This window comes from Vulpes vulpes, chromosome 10 (genome assembly GCF_048418805.1).
Source record: "Vulpes vulpes isolate BD-2025 chromosome 10, VulVul3, whole genome shotgun sequence".
Classification (NCBI taxonomy): Eukaryota; Metazoa; Chordata; class Mammalia; order Carnivora; family Canidae; genus Vulpes; species Vulpes vulpes.
The window spans coordinates 73,196,341-73,217,898 of record NC_132789.1 but is presented as its reverse complement, the minus strand read 5'-3'; the positions used below and the strand labels follow the sequence as shown (position 1 = coordinate 73,217,898).

Here is a 21,558-nt window from a genome sequence, read left to right as displayed (position 1 = left end):
GTCTAATCTAGCCTGCCCAGGATGGCTTCCGAAAACATCTCTCCCTTACTTCCTACTTGATATCCTCTCAGGAATTTGGAACCATTGAAAACCTGAAGCATCAGGCCAGACAAAATTTACTGGGTAAATTATACCTCAGTTTAGCTCAGGAAACACTTACTGAGTGCCTCCTCTATGCTAGGCATTTTGGTCTATAACGACCTGTAAAACACTAGGTCTATAAAGACCTGTAAAACACTAGGTCTATAAAGATGAAAAGGTCTTCCCTAAAAGATCTTTAATTCTAAATGGGGAAAAATATAAGTCACAGATTATTTCAATATACTGTGGTGATTGTGATGATATAATAAATAACAGGTGACATTTGTTGAGTACCTACTATTCTCTGTGTACTGTTCAAAAGGCTGTATATGTATTAACTCATTTAATTTTCTCAAAAGCTCTTTGATGTTGGTACTATTATCATTCCCACTGTATGAGAAAAATGCAATAAAGGAGATACATCAAGTGTTCTTAGAGAAAGTGTAGGGTAGGGTGAAAGCAATAAGGGAAGACTTCCCTTGAAAAAATGCCTTTGATACTTCTTTGGCAGTTGTTTTTATTTTTTCCTCTAAAAGTGCACAGTGTTTGTCCTACTTTCTAATCAATGATTGCCTTTGTTGACTTTAATAAGTCAATCTAGAAAAGGAAATGAACTGATGTTCTTCTTCTTCACAGAATACGTTTAATAGAATGCTTACCTAGACACGTTATTCCATTCAATAAATATTGGTGACATTAATCTTGGGACTCTGTTCACAGTTCGGTAGCTAGCTTTCTGCCAAATAAGCCAAGGATTTATTGATAACCATGGATGTTCCAGGCTACCTTTTTCTCTCCCACTCTCCTGACAAGCACTATGCTAAATGCTATTGTCCCAATGCATATGCATATATTTTTAGTGATGGTCATAAATTCATTAATCCTGAATAAAGAGCTCTCAACCAAACCTACTAGTCAATAGATTTATTCCTGTGAATAATTAGATCAACTCAGTTCTCACTTCCTCCACCTTTCAGCTTTAAACAGAACCAACTGTGAACCCCAACAATCAGCTACACATTTCCATAGCCAAGAAAACACTTCTGAGGATTCCAGAGATGTTTGTGTTTTTTTAAGGCTAGTAGAGATTATTGAAACTAAATTTATTTCTACAACTCAGGGGGGAAAAAACATAAAAGACAGTGCATTTAAGGTCTGTAAACACAAGGCAAAATGTGACTCCAGCTGAATCTAGGGCTGAGAGCAGAATGGAGGCTCAAGCTGGTTAATTGCCAAGGTACAGAAGTAAAATGGAAAATATAATTATCACTGTGTACTAACATACTTTGAGGAATACTGTCTTTCTGTTTCAAAAGAGCAGTCTCTTTTAGAGTAGCTCACTTGAAATCTTGAATGTCATTTATGTGCCTGTTGTATCCTATCACCTAAGTAGATTTTCTTTTGGCAGACCTATTAAAAATGTGAGAATAACCCCACTGAACCTGGTGTGCTAGCTTTCTAGGGAGGGAAATGCCCTGATTTGTAGCACTGGCCAATTCCTGTGGTTTAAGTATTTCCCCCAGTTTCAAGCTATCAAATCATTTTTCAAATCAGGAACTTAGACTCGACACCACAAGTGGAATGGTTTCTCTCCTTTGAATGAACTCTTGCCTCGGCCTCTTTCTCTGAATCTCAAGCACTGTTCCCATCTAGTCATTGGTTCCCAAATCTGTCAATGGATCAGAATCACTTGGAGCACTTACTGAAAATATGAACTCTCAGAGCTCTTCCCTAGATCTTCTGAATCAGAATCTCCAATAGGAATCGAGGGCAGAAATCTGTATTTGTTCCTAAAAAGCATCATTAGTGATTCTGATTCAGCATATGAGAACCATTATATATACTATTGTTTCTGGGGTGAGCTCTATTCACTTCCATCCTTGGATAAAAGATTTTGAGCTAATAATCATCTATAACTTAATTTACTCACTGAATTAGCTATATCTCTGAAAGAAAATCCTAAAGGATTACTAGAACCCTGGCTAGACATTTTTCCTGATTCCATGATAGATATAAATGCTCATAAGCATTCATGTCACTTATCTTTTCCACTTAAGAATATCTAACTTAGGGCAGCCCTGGTGGCTCAGCGGTTTAGCGCCGCCTTCAGCCCAGGGCGTGATCCTGGAGACCCGGCATCCAGTCCCGCGTTGGGCTCCCTGCGTGGAGCCTGCTTCTCCCTCTGCCTGTGTCTCTGCCTCTCTGTATCTCTCATTAATAAATAAATTTATTTTAAAAAAAAAATGTCTAACTTAGAACCTCTGCTTTTCTCCAAAAAAAAAAATCTGGAGGAATTCTAAGATGTCTGTTTTTCATTTAACAGTTTCAAAATAAATACCTAGCAATTCCATTCAGAGAACTCCTTTTTTTATGATAGTCACACACACAGAAAGAGAGAGAGAGAGAGAGAGAGAGAGGCAGAGACGCAACACAGGCAGAGGGAGAAGCAGGCTCCATGCACTGGGAGCCCGACGTGGGATTCGATCCCGGGTCTCCAGGATCGCGCCCTGGGCCAAAGGCAGGCGCCAAACCGCTGCGCCACCCAGGGATCCCAGAGAACTCCTCTTATTCATAGTATATAAATTGATTTGCCATGAATACCTCATATTTTAAAGTGCATATGTGTAATAAGACTGGAATTTATAATAAAATTAGCTTACCATTACTCTGACAATTTATTTTTACTCCTGCATTCACATACTTCAGAACATAGCACTAAATTACCATAGGTCTGTTACTGTGTTGGATTTAAATAATCACTGATTATAGTTCTTCATGAAGCTCCATTGTCCCTCAATTTTTACACCAAAGAATATCTTAGATGTTAGATGCATGGGAAATTGGGTGTGGAATATTGACAGTTATTCTATGACACTTCTCTATGGAAAATTTCCCATGCTTTAATAGAACACATGGTTTGAAATAGATGTTTGAAAAAATGCTTTATAGACTAGAATTAGCTCTCTTTTTTAGGAAACGGCCAGTTCCTTTACAATAAATTTATTGACTTTGATGTTATAACATATTTTTAAATATTGCATAGTCTATCTTCATAGTTAAAAATTAGCAACTGGAAAAGAAAGCAGGATTTATTCCCTGTCAAAGTAAACAACTTCTTGAAAAAACTGACAAGCCCTTCCTTCCTCCCTGGTGGGCCAAAATAAATGTAGTCGATTGCCTTTCAGCAAAGAGTGAATAAAAATAAACTTGGTCCTTCTACCTTAAAACCCAAACCAAGTGTTTACCAAGATACTGTTTGTTACTTGGTTACTGTTACCCTGACTAGCTGGCTAACTTTGTAAAGAGTTCTACCTCAATCCGAATCTCTTTTTTCCTTCTTGCTTTTTCTTCTTCTTCTTTTTCATCTTTCTATCTTAGGTGAAAACTGCTCAACTGATGGAAACACAGTGCCTAGAATGGGTGACTATCTTGCTGCAGACTGTCTTTCCATCCTTCCTAGTCTACACAAATATCACCTTCTCATCATGCTCCCAAGAAGAATCTCTTATTTGTACCTCTATTTAATAATTATTTCATTCCACTTGTTTGTACCTCTATTTAATAATTATTTCATTCTACCTTTAGGATGGTTATTTTTTCCCTTCAAGTTGTCTCAGAAGTAAAATTTTTAAATTAAATAAAAAATACCTTACCACAATGACACATTGAGGTAAAACCATAACGCTTCCCACTTTCCACTGTTGTAGCTGTGTTCCTGTCCATATCAGAAAAGGATTGTTTCCCAAGGGTCAGTAAAGTATCTTCCTATAGCAGCTTAGTGGGCTTTTTTTTTTTTCAAATTATAGTTTCAGCAAAGCCACATGAATCCATTTTATGTCATATAAACAACATAGATATCCTTATTTTATGCTGAAAACAATGATTTCAGCATAGAATCAATATGAAGTAATTGTTTTTGAAAAGCAAACTTTAAATGGAACCAGTCACTTGGTAATAATATTTGGGAAACTTTAATCTCAGCTTTTAAAACATCTAGAATGTAAAACCAGAGGGTTAAGAAGTGAAAGACATAGAAAAAAATCATATATCATAATGTAGTAATCATACTAGGACTATCCTTTAAAAAGGTCAAATTACATAAATTAAAATCACCCCCCAAGAAGGAGAAATTTTATGAACTGATGATTAATAGAAGTCAGTCACATTTGGGAAGAGAAGTGGGAGAGGTCATGAAATTCTCTAATGTACCTCCACAACAGAAAGTGTAACTCACTGAATAAATAAAGAATATGCCATTCTGCATTTGATGAAGACAAGTAATAAATAATCAAAAAATAATTATGATATGTCAAAACTCTCAGATAGTCTGGACCAAATTAGATGGGGTATAAAGAAGAGAAGAAGCATTTGTTGAATGGCTACTATGGGCCAGACATTGTGCTGAGCAATTTACATAAGCTATCTCATCTAGCATTCTTTAGGAATTAGGTGGTATTTTTTATATTTCATAAATGAGGATGTTGAGGCTTAAATTAATTATATAATTTGTCCAAGTTCATACAGCTGGTCAGAAGCAGTATTGGGATTTGAACCCAGGTTTGTCTGACCCTGAAGACTTTGATCCAAAGACATACAAAGATCTAAAGAACTTGATTCTACACTGTGTCCTGGTTGATGAAAATAAAATGAGTTTTAAAATGCAGAAATAGGGATGCCTGGGTGGCTCAGCGGTTTGGCACCTGGCTTCGGCCCAGGATGTGATCCTTGAAACCCAGGATCGAGTCCCACCTCAGGCTCCCTGCATGGAGCCTGCTTCTCTCACTCTGCCTCTCTCTCTGCCTGTGTCTCTGCCTCTCTCTCTGTATCTCTCACTAATAAATAAATACAATATTTATAAAAATAATAAAAATATAAATAAAATGCAAAAATAGGGGCTCCTGGGTAGCTCAATCAGTTAAGCATCTGCCTTCGGCTCAGTTCATGGTCCCAGGGTCCATGGGAATATGCTTGGCCCTCTATCTCCACCCCTTCCCTCTGCTTGTACCCTTTCTCAGTCTCTCTCTCTCTCTCTCTCTCAGGTAAATAAATAAAATCTTTTTAAAAAATAAAAATAAAATGCAGAAGTAATTGGAAATATGTATTAGAATAAAAATAATTTTTAAAGGAACCTAAACTTTTGAAGAAATTTATGGCATTGGGTTTTGAATAAGACCCTGCTTACTGATGACTAGCCCTATAAAGTTTGAACCTAAAGAGCTGCATTTATCTTAAGGAATCTTAGTATAAGAAAGATGGAAACAACTGAGGAGTGTTCCACATAGGCCAACAAAATAATTAAGAAAAGAGAGATACTAATGAATAAATATGAAAGAGACTGAATATTCTCAACTCAAATAGGAAACTGCTCAGAAAGAATACAAGAACTTTCTTCACACACTCAAAAGGTTTATGGGGACATAAGGAGTGGCAAAACATAATTTACTTCCCTAGAACAAAGAGTCGTAATTAGATGTAATTGGATGAAAGTGAGGAAAAAAGGTTGATTAATGTGAAAAAAATTTCACTGCCAGTGAAAGTCATTTGTGGGTGGGGAATGTCTCCTATAGAGTTGGAATAAAGATCTTTTATCACAAGTAATAAATAATAAAACTCGACAGAGTAGCGCATTAAATGTAGGGAACAGTCTCACACTGCCAAGATTAAGGATAATCTGTTCTTTTTAACCATTTCAGTTTTCTGTTATTGTTTCTGTGCTGTTTCTGTTGTGTTTGTTTGCTCTGTTTCTAGTGTCTTAGGCTTGCAGTGCTGTGGTGCTAAAATACTAAACACCTATTAAAGAACTAATACGAGACTTTCAGGAGGTTCAGCAAGACATATATTATGGTTGTCACTCATTCAGAGGAACATTCATTCAACAAAAATTAAGTGAGTCCCTAAAGTGGGTCAGTGTGGTCCTAAATTTTGGGGATACAGAGATGAAAGATGTGGTTTCTACTTTCTAGGCCTTGGCTATGTGCTATAGAGACAGCTGGGATTTGAAAAAATCATATAAAGAGTTTACACTGGAGAGCAGAAGACCATAAATCTTTAGGAAATATTTATTGACTATAATTCATCCATTATTTTTAATTCAATACAGATTTACTCAGTGCTTACCATGTGGCAGGCCTATCCCATTCACTGTATATACAACAAAACAGAGTCCCTTATCCCATGGAAAGAGACTTTAAATAAATTTATCTGAGTAAATGTGTAATTAAAAACTGCATGGGCACCTGGCTCAGACAGGGAGCATGTGACTCTTGATCTCAGGCTTGTGAGTTCGAGCCCCACATTGGGTATAGAGATTACTTGAAAATAAAATATTAAACAAACAAACAAACAAACAAACAAACAGGGGTGCCTGAGTGACTCAGCTGGTTAAGTGTCTGCCTTCAGCTCAGGTCATGCATGATCCCAGGGTCCTGGGATTGAGCCCCACGTTGAGCTCCCTGCTCACGGGAGAGCCTGCTTTTCTCTCTCCCTCTGCCCCTCCCCCTGCTCGTTATCTCTCTCTCTCTCTCTCTCTCTCAAATAAATAAAATCTTAAAAATAAAAACAAAACAAAACTGCTATGCATTATGAAGAAAAGGGTACCATGATAGTTTATAGCAGGGATGAACCACATCAATTCAAAGAAGATAGATGAGGTCAATAGGGATTCTTTATCCAAAGGAAAAAGGAGTTAGGAATGATGTCCGTTCCTAACTAGGCACCTGGGTAGATAGTGCCTGAGTGGAATGGGAACTCAGGAGGTTTTTTTCAACAAAAAGATAATGGTGCTTGATATAACCAAATTCTTCAGAGTGAAATACAGTGTCTAAAACTATACTTCAGGGCAGCCTCGGTAGCTCAGTGGTTTAGCACCACCTTGAGCCCAGGGCGTGATCCTGGAGACCTGGGATCGAGTCCCACGTCGGGCTCCCTGCATGGAGCCTGCTTCTCCCTCTGCCTGTGTCTCTATCTCTCTCTGTGTCTCTCATAAATAAATAAATAAAATCTTAAAAAAAATAAAACTATACTTAAAAGTTTTCCTGTAATGGAATTTGTCTGTTCACTCAAAAGTACAAGCAAATTCTTCTTCACTTTTGATTGAAGTAGCAACCCAGGAATATAAAATTGGCTATTTAGCTGTCTAAAATCTTTAAGATATACCCAGAAATAAATAGTAACTCCCCAAGTTATGACTAGTAAACAGGAAAGAAAAGATACAGGAATCAAATTAAGGGTCTGAGCAGTGGTCACATAGTAAAGCATTAAAACAAAGGATATGACTTTTGTATTTATTTGTATTACTCATTTAAAGTTTATAGAAATATAAAGTACATAGGAAATATACTTAAAATACCTTACATTTATTTTTTAAAGTATTTCATAGGTGCACAAATGACTAGATTTATGCATGCATGGATCTCCTTCAGTGTGGTATGTACAATGACTTTAGGAGACATTGCATTTCAGTAAGTGAAAGACAAGTCTTAATTTATATTATTTTCTTATTAGATTTATTCTAGCATATTATTTGAAATTAACATTCATCTTGAATATTGTGGCACTGTCTTTTTAAAAAATATTTTATTTAAGTTCAATTTGCCAACATACAGCATGACACCCAGTGCTCATCCCATCCAGGACCCTCCTTAGTGGTACCAGCTATCTTTGAACATAATATATATTATATGTAAATAATGAATTTTCAAAAAATTTCCCTGTGAGAGTATAGGGATAAAACATTTTGCCTTTGAAAATTGCCTTTGTTCACAACTTTTTCTGTATTTTTCCATAGTTGTTCATCCACTAGCAAAAATAATTGATAGTAGAAGGAAAGGAGGAAACAGTACCAAAAAAGGTAGAAGACTTCATTTTATCTAACATTTAACTTCACGCTTGATATAGTAAGAGCTGCATCTCAGATTGCCCTTAATTCCAATTCTAAGAACCTCAGGGCGGGGCTGATGGCAGCTGGGCAGCTGGGCAGCTTTTGAAATGGCTTTGATATATAAAATTCCCCATCAGGAATTATGGAGGGCCTTGGCCTTCTCTGGGGAAGACAGTGTTGGGAGGCTGGGAGGCTCTGCTGAAGGAGTGGCCACCGGGCGGTGGTGAAAGCCCTTGACAAGCTGCCTCTTTACCCAGCTGAGGGCCTTGAACTTTGAGTTCTGTTTTTAGAAAAGCTAAAACAGGAGCAAGGATTTTCAGGGTGTTCTGCTCTTGGTGTTGCTTTTACTAATAGAATAGCAAAACTACAGCCATCAGGGAATACCAAGGAATCCTGGTGACTTTTAAAAGTGGTAAGATGCTAAACGCAATCGGCTGTTTCGATGGTAAGCTTGGCATCATGATCACTCTGAATGAAAGATGTGCAAACAACTCCTGGAGTTCTGGAGAAGATGGGAATAAAGAGAAAAGGCAGCAACTGTTACTTTTGACTCCACTACTAAAAGCTTTAGCAACTCCATCAGAATAAAGGAAGCCATAACTCTCCTATTATGTCCCTGGCCATTCGGTATTCGTGTTTACATACTTATTATGTTCACGTAGGTTGACAGCTGTGACTCCTGTCCTACATTACATGGTGGGAAATCTCCCTCTAAGCAACAGGATCATAGATCATGTCCTGTTTTCAATATACTCTTATCCATAAAAGGAGAGTAAGAGCAGATAAATTTATTTTATCCAAAGAAAAGAATATGTAGTAGGAGAGTATCCTAATTCTGTGAGACAAAGTCATCAAGAAAGCTGTTTGCCACCAAATTCCTCCCAAGTGCAAAGTGAAGAATTTCAGCCTAATTCGGAAACCAATTGTTAAAACTGGTTTTAAAAAACCCCTCATATCTACAATAAGACAGTTTGCTCTTTTCTCTGTGTTCGCGTGCACCCTGGGCTACCTCTGTTATAACATTTATTGTCTGTAATTATGTATTTGCATATCTCCCTTAATTGACTGAAGAGTTAGTGATGACTCTGTATTCTTCTCTATATCTTCAGCCTCTGGCATAGTTCATGTTAACACTAAAGTTCAAAAACTCTTTGATGGGGCACCTGGGTGGCTCAGTGGTTGAGTGTCTGCCTTTGGCTCAGGTCCTGATCCTGGGGTCCTGGGATCAAGTCCCACATCAGGCTCCTTGCAGGGAGCCTGCTTCTCCCTCTGCCTATGTCTGCTTCTTTCTGTGTCTCTCATGAATAAATAAATAAAATCATTAAAAACAAACAAACAAAACCCTTTGGCAAAGGTGTGAATGAATGAGTGAATGAATGGTGGATTTTAAAAAACTAACATGTTGGGTACCTGGCCAATTTAGTCGGAAGAGTATGCAACTTTGATCTCAGGGTCATGAGTTCGAGGCCCCATGTTGGACATTGTTTTAACTAATATGTTTCAGCCAGATAATAATAATAGTATTCTCTGGGCATTTGGTGCTGCTAACTACATACAATATCTTGTTCAAACCTCACACAACCCCATTGCATAGGTATTACTAATCATACTCCATCAATAAGAAAATTGAAACAAGGAAGTTAATTTCACAAACTCTTATAAAGAATAAGCCTCATGATCAGAATTTGAATTCATCTAGTCTGACTTTTAAGTTGGTGCCCTTACAAATTCTGTTATATCGCCTTTGTTTTATTTTCTGTCTTCCTAAAAGATCTTATAGGCAATTTCCAAACAAGCTGTATTATGATTGAAAGAAGTATTAATTGCAGAGCCATGTAGGAAAAACAAGGTTATTTAAAAATGTGTTCAACCATTGTTTCACCAACAGTATGTTTCCTAGTAAAAGATACTGCAGAACAGTCCCATGTCTTAACTCTTTTCTGTAAATGCCCATAGAGAGACAGTGTTTCACATAATACACGTATTACTGCAACCATATGTCTGTAAATAAAATTTGAATAATATTTAGCAATTATATATTCATTATTTGAAGGGAACCTGTTGTGAAATCTTTTGTAAAAGTACCCATTTCCTTTCCTCTATCTCACCTGTTTTGAATATTTTGTATTATTGTTTCAGGGTTTCTTATAACAGGACACACCAGTACAGAATGTACTATTTAAAATTAGTCATTTGCATTTATTAAAGAAACCTTGTAACAATATTTAGGAATTTAAAATGCCATTTTCAATAATTTTATTCTGCCAGTTTGATTGAGAGAGCAGCAGTGGGCAAATGGTTTGGGGGAGAGACTCGGGAAGGGTGATAATTATTCCAATGATGAATCATTTAATACCTAGATAGGCCATATAGCTTTTAAAATATACCCGGCTGCTACCCAAAGCACTGTTTTGGCTTTTAAAGACAACTCACCAAAAATAAATAAATAAATAAAATAAAAAATAAAAAAATAAAGACAACTCACCATAGCTTTACCAAAGATTATACTGAAAAAAAAAATAATTAAGCTCAGAATGATAGTATATGATGATAGTTCAATCTTTACTATTATCTTCCAACAAAAAGACAAAGCTTATGTCAAGGATTTATGTTATGCCAACAGGGCTGCAATTTTGACATTCTTCATAATTAATATGTAAAAAGTTAAGTGGTTGGGTTACACCTTAGAATCAATAATCAGTAAGAAATATACCTTGGAGAATCAGAACCTGAAGCAGAATCTAGGCAGACCTTCCTCCCCCCCCAAGCAAGAAGAAAATATATTTGCATTTTGGAAGAAAATAAGAAATGTAGATTACATGTGTCAAATAGTGACTGCTCCACAAACTTCAGGAGAGAGGTATGCAGGTCAGGCCTTGGTGTGCAGTTTGAAAACCATGTCATGAAAAGTGTCAGCGCTGTCTGCCTGAAGCTAGTTCTGCATAGTTTCCAAATGGTATTTTTATCTTGTAATTATGTAAAAAGTCACATTGACAGAAACCTACTAGCACATGTGATAGAATCACATTCTTCTCTGGCCATTCCTGAAATATGTAGGTTTTAAGTCTATGGTAGTACAGGGAGGTTAAATCCTAGAAAGGCTTGAATTTTCTATTAGAGTGAAAGATAATGGTGCCAGTGGGAAGCCATATATTACAATAGATGGAAGTCCAAGACCTCCTCTTTCTTCTGGCTCCCCTATTTGCTGTCAAGAACCAGGCTGACTTAGAACTGAATATTGGCGGTGACTATTGATTTGGTCATCTCAAAACAATGAAATGTTCATATTGGATTATGTGATTTCATTTAATGTCTTCACAATAGCACTTTGATACATTTTGATGCATTTTGTGTTACATAGCATACAACTCTCCAAATTATTTCCTTGTTAATTAATTAAAAACAAATAAGTCAACAGTGCCTTGCTAACTTAAGAGAAATATTGGTCATTCACTCCTATAAGCTAGACATGTGAAAATCTTCCTCAATTTCTCTTTGTCTCTCAGCAGTGGCTTCTTGCCTCACATCAAGATGACCTCCAAATCCTATCATTTCAATCTAAATATAAAGGCTTTTCACATCCAACCTTTCCTCCTGTTCTGGCATCTCCTCTCTTAGTCCTGTTCCTTGTTCTCTCTCATTTCTTTTGTTTCCCTGCCATCAGCCTCTCCCTACTCTAGTCTGTTTCACACAATGCCACTCAAGTATCTTCAAAATTAAATTATATCCATGTCATAATTCTGCTTTTTTAAAGTGTTACTTCCTATGGCTCTTTATACCCACAGGACAAAATTCAACCTCTTGGGTTAGTCCCTTCTACAATCCGGCTCCAACCCTAACCCTGTGACTTTTTTCCTCTGCCTTATGAGCTTCCACTGCTTTCCACTCAATGTACATTCTACAGTTCTCACACTTTCCAAAAAGGCCCTGCCCTTTCACATATGATTCCTACAGCAGAGAATGTCCTTCAGGTCCATTTCACAAATGCTGATGTGGAATTCTACTATATGCCAGACACTGTTCTGCGGACTGGAAAAAAAAAAGCAGATAAAGATCTGGGGGTCCCTGGGTGGGTCAGTCAGCTGGGCATCTGCCTTTGGCTCAGGTCATGATCCTAAGGGTCCTGGGATCAAACCCCGCGTTGGGCTCCCTGTTCAGGGAGGAGTCTGCTTCTCCCTCTGCCCCTCCCCTCACTTGTGCACACGCTCTCTGTCCCTCTCTCTGTTTCAAATGGATAAGTTAAATCTTAAGGAAGAAGAAGAAGAAGAAGAAGAAGAAGAAGAGGAGGAGGAGGAGGAAGGAGGAAGAGGGGGAGGAGGAAGAGGGGGAGGAGGAGGAAGAGGAAGAAGATAAAGATCCTTCTGTCAATGAGTCTAGAGCCTACTAGTAGGGGAAACAGGCATACAAATAATGATGTACTATAATGCACACAAAATAGAAATATATACTAAAAGGAGAGGCAGCATAGAGGAGAGAGTGCTAAACTGTCTGGAGGGAGGGGGACAAGGAAGCATGTCAGGGTCCAGGTGGACAAGCTGGGAAAGGCAATGTAGGAATGATAAGGGGCACCATGGCAGGAAAGAGCTTCACATTTTCAGGAAGCAATGAGAGCTTCCACATATAATGCAGAAACAAAATGCAGTAGGGATGAACTATTCAGTTAAAAATGATAAAGATGCTGCATTTTGTGGTGTGTGTTTTTCCCACCATTAAATTTTGTTTTAATTATCTAAAATAAATGCAGTGGGAAGAGTATCTGAAGACTGAGATATATGACTATCTTCCTTCCCCTTTTCAGCTTGCAAACTCCTACTCATCTTTTAGGATCAGCTTAGGTATCTAAATGACCCCTCCTTTAGAATCTCCACGTGAAAAGTAAACTCAAAATGGATGAAAGACCTAAATGTGGGGCAGCCCGGGTGGCTCAGTGGTTTATCACCGCCTTCCGCCCAAGGCCTGATCCTGGAGGCCCGAGATCGAGTCCCACATCAGGCTCCCTCTGCCTGTGTCTCTGCCTCTCTCTCTGTGTGTGTCTCTCATGAATAAATAAATAAAATTTTTTTTAAAGACCTAAATGTGAGACAGGAATCCACCAAAATCCTAGAGGAAAACACAGGCAGCAACCTCTTTGACCTCAGCTGCAGCAACTTCTTGCTAGACACATCTCCAAAGGCAAGGGAAACAAAGGCAAAAATGAACAATTAGGACTTCATCAAGATAAAAACCTTTTGCATAGCAAAGGAGACAGTTGGCAAAACCAGAAGACAACCGAAAGAATGGGAAAAGATATTTGCAAATGTTTTATCGATAGAGGGCTAGTATCTGAAATCTGTAAAGAACTTACAAACTTAACACCCAAAGAATAAATGATCCAGTCAAGAGATAGATAGAAGATATGAACAGACATTTCTTTAAAGAAGACATACAAATGGCCAATAGACACACGAAAAAAATGTTCAACAACACTTGGAATCAGGGAAATACAAATAAAAACCACAATAGATACCACCACCTCACACCAATCAGAATGACTAAAATTAACAAGTCAGGAGACAACAAATTGGCGAGGATGTGGAGAAAGGGAAACCCTCTTACACTGTTGGTGGGAATGCAAACTGGTACAGCTACACTGAAAAATAGTGTAGGGGTTCCTCAAGAATCCAAAACAGAGCTACCCTATGACCCAGCAGTTGCACTACCAGTTATCTACCCCAAAGATACAAAAGTAGTGATCCAAAGGGGCACCTGAGCCCCAATGTTTATAGCAGCAATGTCCACAGTAGCCAAATTGTGGAAAGAGCCCAGATGTCCAGCGACAGATGAGTGGATAAATATATATGATATATATTACTCAGCCATCAAAAAAATGAAATCTTGCTATTTGCAACAATGGGGATAGAACTGGAAGATAGTATGCTAAGCAAAATAAGTCAATCAGAGAAAGACAATTAGCATATGATTTAACTCATATGTGGAATTTGAGAAACAAAACAGAGGATGATAGGGGAAAGGAGGGAAAAATAAAATATGATGAAATCAGAGGGAGACAAGCCATAAGAGACTCCTTTTTTTTTTTTAAGATTTTATTTATTCATAAGAGACACACAGAGAGAGGCAGAGACATAGGCAGAGGGATAAGCAGGCCCCCTGTGGAGAGCCCAAGGCAAGACTCGATCCCAGAACCCCAGGATCAAGACCTGAGCAGAAGACAGACACTCAACTACTGAGCCACCCAGGTGCCCCAAGACTCTTAACCATAGGAAACAAAGTAAGAGTTACTGAGTGGAGGGATGGGGTAACAGAATGATGGGCATTAAAGTAACAAGCACTGGCCGTAATATGCAATTCATGAATCACTGAACTCTGACTCTGAAACTAATAATACATTCTATGTTAGTTAATTGAATTTAAATACAATAAAAAAAACAATTTCCATGTAATTCCCTCAACCTGTGTTCCCTTTTCTGTGCTCCCATAGCGGGCACAGGCCTCTATTAGAGTGTCTAGGCACAGTGTATGGAAAGTTTTTATTTACTCCTCCATTTCCCCAACAAGACCATGAATTCCTTGAGGGCTGGCACCATTACTTACACAAGCATAGATCCTATACTTCTACAAGAATTATTTATTGAATTAAATTGTTAGTTCACTATTAATTAACCATATGCCAGACACTACACTAATGTAGCCATACACTACATACGTGATCTCCTTTTATCCATACAACAATCATATGAAGATAGACGTAGTTCTCATTTCCATTTTAAAGACAAGAAAACTGTGATAATGAGAAGCTAGGTATCTTGCCAAAAGTCACATAGTCAGTAGTTGAGATTTGAGGCCAAACTAAAGCCAAACTGTGATTTTAATGACAAATTAATCAATAGATGTTTCCAAGGGGATGAAGGAGAAATGGGATCTAGAGTGTTATCAGTTGAGAGGAACTTAGCAGGAAGAATTAGCCTAGGAGGTGTCAGACTGTGCTATGTATCTTGCTAAAGTAATTTCATTTAAAAATCATTTCATTCTCATGAAATCTCCATGAGACCTAGATACCCTACTGAGGAAACCGACGTAAAGGACAGTTTGGTGCTGGTGAGAGCTCTCTTCTAGGTTGTAGACTGCCAACTTCTTGTAGCCCCACATCCTTCACAGAGAAGAGAGCACTGAGCTTTTCATCCCCTTATAAGGGCACCAGTGTCATCACCCTCAAGACCACATCCAAACCTCCCAAAGACCCCACCTCCAGATACCATCACACTGGAGACTAGCCTTCAACATATGAATCTGGGGGTACCAGTCTATAACACCATGCAAAGTAAACCCAGCTTTCTTCCCATCTCAAATCTGAACCCTCTTGGCTGTATCACTATAAATTCATGATGACTAACCTCAAGTGTGGCCTTTATGTGCCTGGAAATTATACTTCACTTTCCATGTCTGTCGTTCACTCTCCCACTGACACTCTTCATCTCTCACCTGATGACTTTGCCTCCCATTTCATCTAGAAAATACAAGCAATCAGAAAAGAAAACTTCCACCAGCTCCAATGACTTCATTTGTCCACTTTCCTACATCTGAGTCCATAAGCTCTGCTCTGCATCCTGTTACCATGAACTGATCATGTTCCTATCCACAGCCAGTACCTTTTCTTCTGGCACCATTCTCAGTTCTCTACCAGATCCTGTCTATCTCCCTTACTCACGTATGCTTAAATATCCTCCAACAGTGCTCCCAGCTTTCTTCTGGTCATCAGCTTTCCCCTTTTTATTGGATCATTCCCATCAACATCAAACCTGTTCCAATTTCTAATTTCTCTCATCTTAAATAAACAGGGGGATCCCCGGGTGGCTCAGCAGTTTAGCGCCTGCCTTTGGCCCAGGGCATGATCCTGGAGTCCCGGGATTGAGTCCCACATCGGGCTCACCGCATGGAGCCTGTTTCTCCCTCTGCCTGTGTCTCTGTGTCTCTCTGTCTCTGTCTCTCTATCTCTCTCTCATCTTAAATAAACAAAACAAAAACTCAAACCTTCACTTCCATTCATACCCTCGTCCAGTTTTAGCTACCACCACATTTCTGTGCCCTTCTAGGAGAAGGGCAAATTCCTCTACTCCCATTTCTTGAATCCTCCTCAGATAGGTTCACCACTCATATTTACAGTGAAACTGTTCCTATCAAGGACACCAGTGGTCTTCATGTTTTCAAATGCAAAAATATATTCCCAGTCTCCCATCTTTTTGGGACTAGCAGCATTTAACACAGTTGATGCTGCCTACCTGATGTTGAAACTTTAACTTCCAGAACACCATACTCTCATGATTTGTTTCCTTTCTGGCTAACTGCTCCTTTTTTGTCTTCTTTGCTGATTCATTCTCAGTACCCCAAGCAAAAGCCATTCACATTTAATGCCTTCTAATTTAGAATAAATAATGTATTTCATTTTGCAGCAACTGTACTTTCCTGATTTTATCTTCTCATCTGTAATTTAATTAAGTTTCATTCTCTGGGCATATACCAACTGGCTAAAGGGGGAGCCTTAGAGGCACAGTCGGTGGTGAAGGGAAATCATTTCAGGATTGATCTTCACAGATCATAGATAACCAGTTACTCATTGGTCTTTGTGTGTCTTCTCTGTTGTAGTGTGTTCCTGTCATCCAGTTGGATCAGCTGCTCTTCCTTTCAGCTCAGTGACCTTCTGTGACCCCAGCAATGGTGACTGCCCTTGCAAGCCTGGGGTGGCAGGGCCACACTGTGACAGGTGTATGGTGGGGTACTGGGGCTTCGGAGACTATGGCTGCAGGCCCTGTGACTGCGCAGGAAGCTGTGACCCACTCACAGGAGACTGTATCAGCAGGTGAATGCTCATGGCTCTTGCTCTGTGTGTCCTTTAGATTCTTTGGAAGATCTGGTAGTGATGTGGAAAATCTTGCATATTGTCAGGGGAGCAAAGGTGTATTTGCACAGCTCTTTAAAGAATCTTTGTCAAAGTGCAGAGTCATTTGTTCTTGCAAGATTCTAGAGGGTGGTATAGGCCCCTAAAACACTCTTTCTGAAAACTACAAAGGATGGGAAGGTACCTGATTAGTTTGAAGTCTCCATATATGTGTTCATTTCATTCAGATTCTAAGAAAGCCCTTAACTTCATCATTTTCAATTTTATTAGCAGCACAGACATAGACTGGTATCATGAAATTCCTGACTTCCATTCCACTCATAATAAAAGCGAACCAACCTGGGAGTGGGAGGATGAGCAAGGATTTTCTGCACTTCGACACTCAGGTGAGACAATAGATATAACCAGATATCATATTTCCAGGTCTGGTCTGGAGTAACAGCAATTCGTGACAAACAAAGAAACAACTCTTGGATCCTATGAGGGGAACTCTTTAGTCCTGAGGTTAATAAAGTAGTGACCCCCTCCTGCTGCCCATAAGCATAAAGCTATTAAGGAGTTAGCTTAGGAGTATTTTAACAAGCTTTTGTTTATTTTCTGATTGTTAGGGTAACATATCTTTTTTTTTTTTAATTTTATTTATTTATGATAGTCACACAGAGAGAGAGAGAGAGAGAGAGAGAGAGGCAGAGACACAGGCAGAGGGAGAAGCAGGCTCCATGCACCAGGAGCCCGATGTGGGACTCAATCCCGGTTCTCCAGGATCGCTCCCTGGGCCAAAGGCAGGCGCCAAACCGCTGCACCACCCAGGGATCCCAACATATCTTTTTTTAATGAAGATTTTATTTATTTATTCATGAGAGACACACACAGAGAGAGAGAGAGAATGGCAGAGACACAGGCAGAGGGAGAAGCAGGCTCCATGCAGGGAGCCCGATGTGGGACTCGATCCCGGGTCTCCAGGATCACACCCTGGGCTGAAGTCGGTGCTAAACCACTGAGCCACCCAGGCTGCCCTAGAGTAACATATCTAATTAATATAGAAAATCTGGAAAATGCAAAACATCACAGTAAAAATATACCCAAATCTCATTACCCAAACTGTTAGTGTTTTCATACTGTTTTACACAGGGCAGAGCAAATAAATATATCAAGTTTGGAAATGTAGAGATCCATTTAAAGGAAAAATATTCTTACAGGCCTAGTATAACTTAATATACACAAAGCTAAGTATGAATTCCTTATGTTTATATCTTTTTTTAAAACTAGAAAGCAAAAATAATTTTATAAACTAATTATAAGCCAAATAACAAAACTAATAAAATTCAATTTAACACCATTAATTGAACATGAAAGATGATCTATACTTGAAGCCAAAACACTCTTTCCTGTAAAAAGATGGTTCTTTGAGTCTATCAAGTCTATGCTACTATTTCCTCTAACTCAGTTTTCCTATGATGTTTTATTTGTTCCTTTTTTGATGAGCATGCCACGATATTGGTGTGAATACATGGTTTTTGTGTTCATTCTGTCCTTACTCTTTTCTTATAGAAACTCAAGTGGTTCTATTCTCCACCAGCATGCTCCATAACACAAACACAAATGTGGGCATGAAATCTTGTGTCAGCATTTGATTGTAAAGTGCTCCCCAAATGATCCAAATGAAACTTACAATAAATTTTTTTAAAAACTTTTATTGGGGTATAATTGACATATAACATATTAGTTGGGGCAGCCCGGGTAGCTCAGCAGTCTAGCGCCGCCTTCAGCCCAGGGCCTGATCCTGGAGACCCCGAATCAAGGGAGCCTGACTTAGGACTTGATCCCAGTACTCCAGGATCAGGCCCTGGGCTGAAGGCGGCGCTAAACCGCTGAGCCACCCGGGCTGCCCATAAGTTGTTTTTTTTTAAATCAAATTTACCACATATTGCCAAATACCTCTCCAAAGTGGTTATACAGATTTGCATTCCACCAGCAAAGTATGACATCCTGTTGTTTCACATCCTCACTGATATTCTGTATTTATTTCACAAATTTTTGTATAACACATACAAGGGGCCAACCACCATTCTACCTCACTAATTCAGCTACAATTCAACTCATTTAATATTTTTGGGCTTCTAAAGTTAACATTATCAAGTCTCTCAACTTTTGCCAATCTGATGAGTATGAAATGGGACCTCACCATTTTAAATTACATTTTCCTGATTACTAATAGTTTTAGTAACTTTCATGCTTTCTTGGCCCGTCAGATCTCTTTTTCTGTGTATTCCCAGTTTGTCATTTTCTCACTAATTATAATTTCTTATAAATTCCTTCCTCCATCCAACAAATATTTATTGAATACCCGTAACGTATGCCGGTACTATAAATATAGTAATAGAACAGAACAAATTAAAAGCCCAGCCTCCAAGGAGCTTACATTCTTGTGGAGGAAGACAATTAATGGATAAATAAAATATTTAGTATCATGTTGCCTAATATTATAGAGAAATAAAGTAGGGAGGGAGATAAGTGGTCAGCAGGAGCATACTTTTAAATAGAGTGATCAAGGAAAGTCCTGTAAAAGGTGATGTTTGAGAAAAAAAAAACTGAAAAAGGTAAGAGAGTAAGCATACAGATAACAGAAGAAGGAGAGTTTAGGTATAAGATGCAGCAAGTGCAAAAGCCCTGAGGTCAGCAAGGAGACAAGAGCAACTGGGGCCAAATAAGAAACCACAATTTTAATACATTTTCATGCAGAACTTATGGACTCCTCAAGAATCAACCCAAATTTGAGAAACAGTAGTATTTGCAATTCTGTATCATGTATTTTTTCACTTAATAATCTTTTTTTAAAGATTTTATTTACTTATTCTTGAGAGACAGAAAGAGGCAGAGACATAAGCAGAGGGAGAAGCAGACTCCCCACAAGGAGCCGGATGCGGGACTCGATCCCAGATCCCAGGATCAGGACCTGAGCCAAACGCAGACAACCACTGAGCCGTCCAGACGTCCCTCACTTAACATAATCTTATGATCATTCTCCTAATGGTTTCATTTTAGTTCACTACAGGAAAGAAGGTGGGAAAGATAAAAGAATGCAAAGTAGCCATATTTATCTCTTTTATCACTTCAAAAAGAAAAAATCTTTCCCATTATTTTTTTTTTATCTTTCCCATTATTAATTTTTTGCCTCAATGCTAAATAGTCTGAATTCTATAGTTTTAACTTTAACCACTTTTGGAAGTTTTATTTTTCTAACAATGATTTTCATAATTATTCGACTTTGCCTGCTAAGTCAAATCTGTAAAAAAATCAAGTATGTAGGACCATAGGACATTCATTAAGCCAATCATGTTACTAGGGAGCTGGTGACACATCAATTAAGCACATAATGTGCTGGCAATCAGAATCACTCCAGAATCACACCCACAACAGCTGTTAGCTCTGTGATACCCCCCAGAGAGTCTCTGAAATTCATCTGGAGGAGCTCCAGATTGAGGAAGCCATTGTTCAGTTTCCTGCTAAATGGCAATAGTGCCATTGGGTATAGAATACTGCTGTGCTTGTGGCACCTTTTTTAAGCAAAAAGGTGATAATCAGTTTTATAAGCACCATAGCTCATCCTCAAATATATGTGCCTACCTACCCATTTACCTACCATAAATTTCCAAAACTAGAAACATAATGCACTGTACCAATAAGATACCCTTAATTTCTACCACTTCTTATGAGATGGAGAGCATTAGATGTAAAATTCACCTCCTGTGCAAAAATTTGGCTTTAAATAATACCATAGAACTTGTACGACAAAACTGGCTTCAAATAGTTCCACAGAATTTGTACAAGAAAACTGGTTTTAACCAGTACCGCAGAACTGTAAACAGTGTTCTAATAACCCAATATTAACTAACTAGGTTTTTCTCCCCTTCCAGATTTCCCTTAAGAAAACACATCTGAGGGCAGCCCGGGTTGCCCAGCGGTTAGCGCTGCCTGCAGCCCCGGGCGTGATCCTGAAAATCCAGGATCAAGTCCCACATCGGGCTCCCTGCATGGAGCCTGCTTCTCCCTCTGCCTGGGTCTCTGCCTCTCTCTCTTTCTGTGTCTTTCATGAATAAATAATAAAACTAGGGGCAGCCAGGGTGGCTCAGCAGTTTAGCGCCGCCTTCAGCCCAGGGTGTGACCCTGGAGACCCGGATCGAGTCCTGCGTCAGGCTTCCTGCATGGAGCCTGTTTCTCCCTCTGTCTCTGTGTGTGTGTGTGTGTGTGTGTGTGTCTCATGAATAGATAAATAAAACCTTTAAAATAAATAAATAAATAAATAAATAAATAAATAAATCTAAAAAAATTATAAAACAAACAAACAAAACACATCTGAGTTAAAGCCTGATCAACAAAGATTCTTCAAAAACAAATTTTAAGGATGCCTCGGTGGCTCAGGTGGTTAAGCATCAGACCCTTGGTTTCAGCTCAGGTCCTGATCTCAAGACTGTGAAATTGAGTGCCACAACACTGTGCTGCATGCAGTCCACTTATCCCACTCCCTCCCCCACTGCCCCTCCCTGCCCCTCTCTCTCTCAAATAAATAAATGAAATCTTTTTTAAAAAATTATTACAATAGTAATCTTTATAAAAAAGAACAATTTTAATGTATGATTTCTTAACATATGAAAAGGAAGTGTTGGAAAGCAACCACAGAAAGATCTTCAAATAACAGAACTTT

At 38.6% G+C, this 21,558-nt stretch overlaps 1 protein-coding gene across 4 annotated transcripts in view; it reads left to right on the top strand.

Annotated features, from left to right (window-relative positions):
• Positions 1-21,558, top strand: part of NTN4 (netrin 4) — a 121,315-nt gene that overhangs the window by 86,761 nt on the left and 12,996 nt on the right. For 3 of the 4 annotated variants that reach the window (XM_026013059.2, XM_026013056.2, XM_026013058.2), the window contains exons 6-7: positions 16,601-16,814; positions 17,124-17,239. In XM_026013059.2, the coding sequence (XP_025868844.2) occupies positions 16,601-16,814; positions 17,124-17,239 (330 nt within the window). The remainder of the gene's footprint in view (positions 1-16,600; positions 16,815-17,123; positions 17,240-21,558) is intronic. The other variant, XM_026013057.2, reaches the window with a different exon arrangement.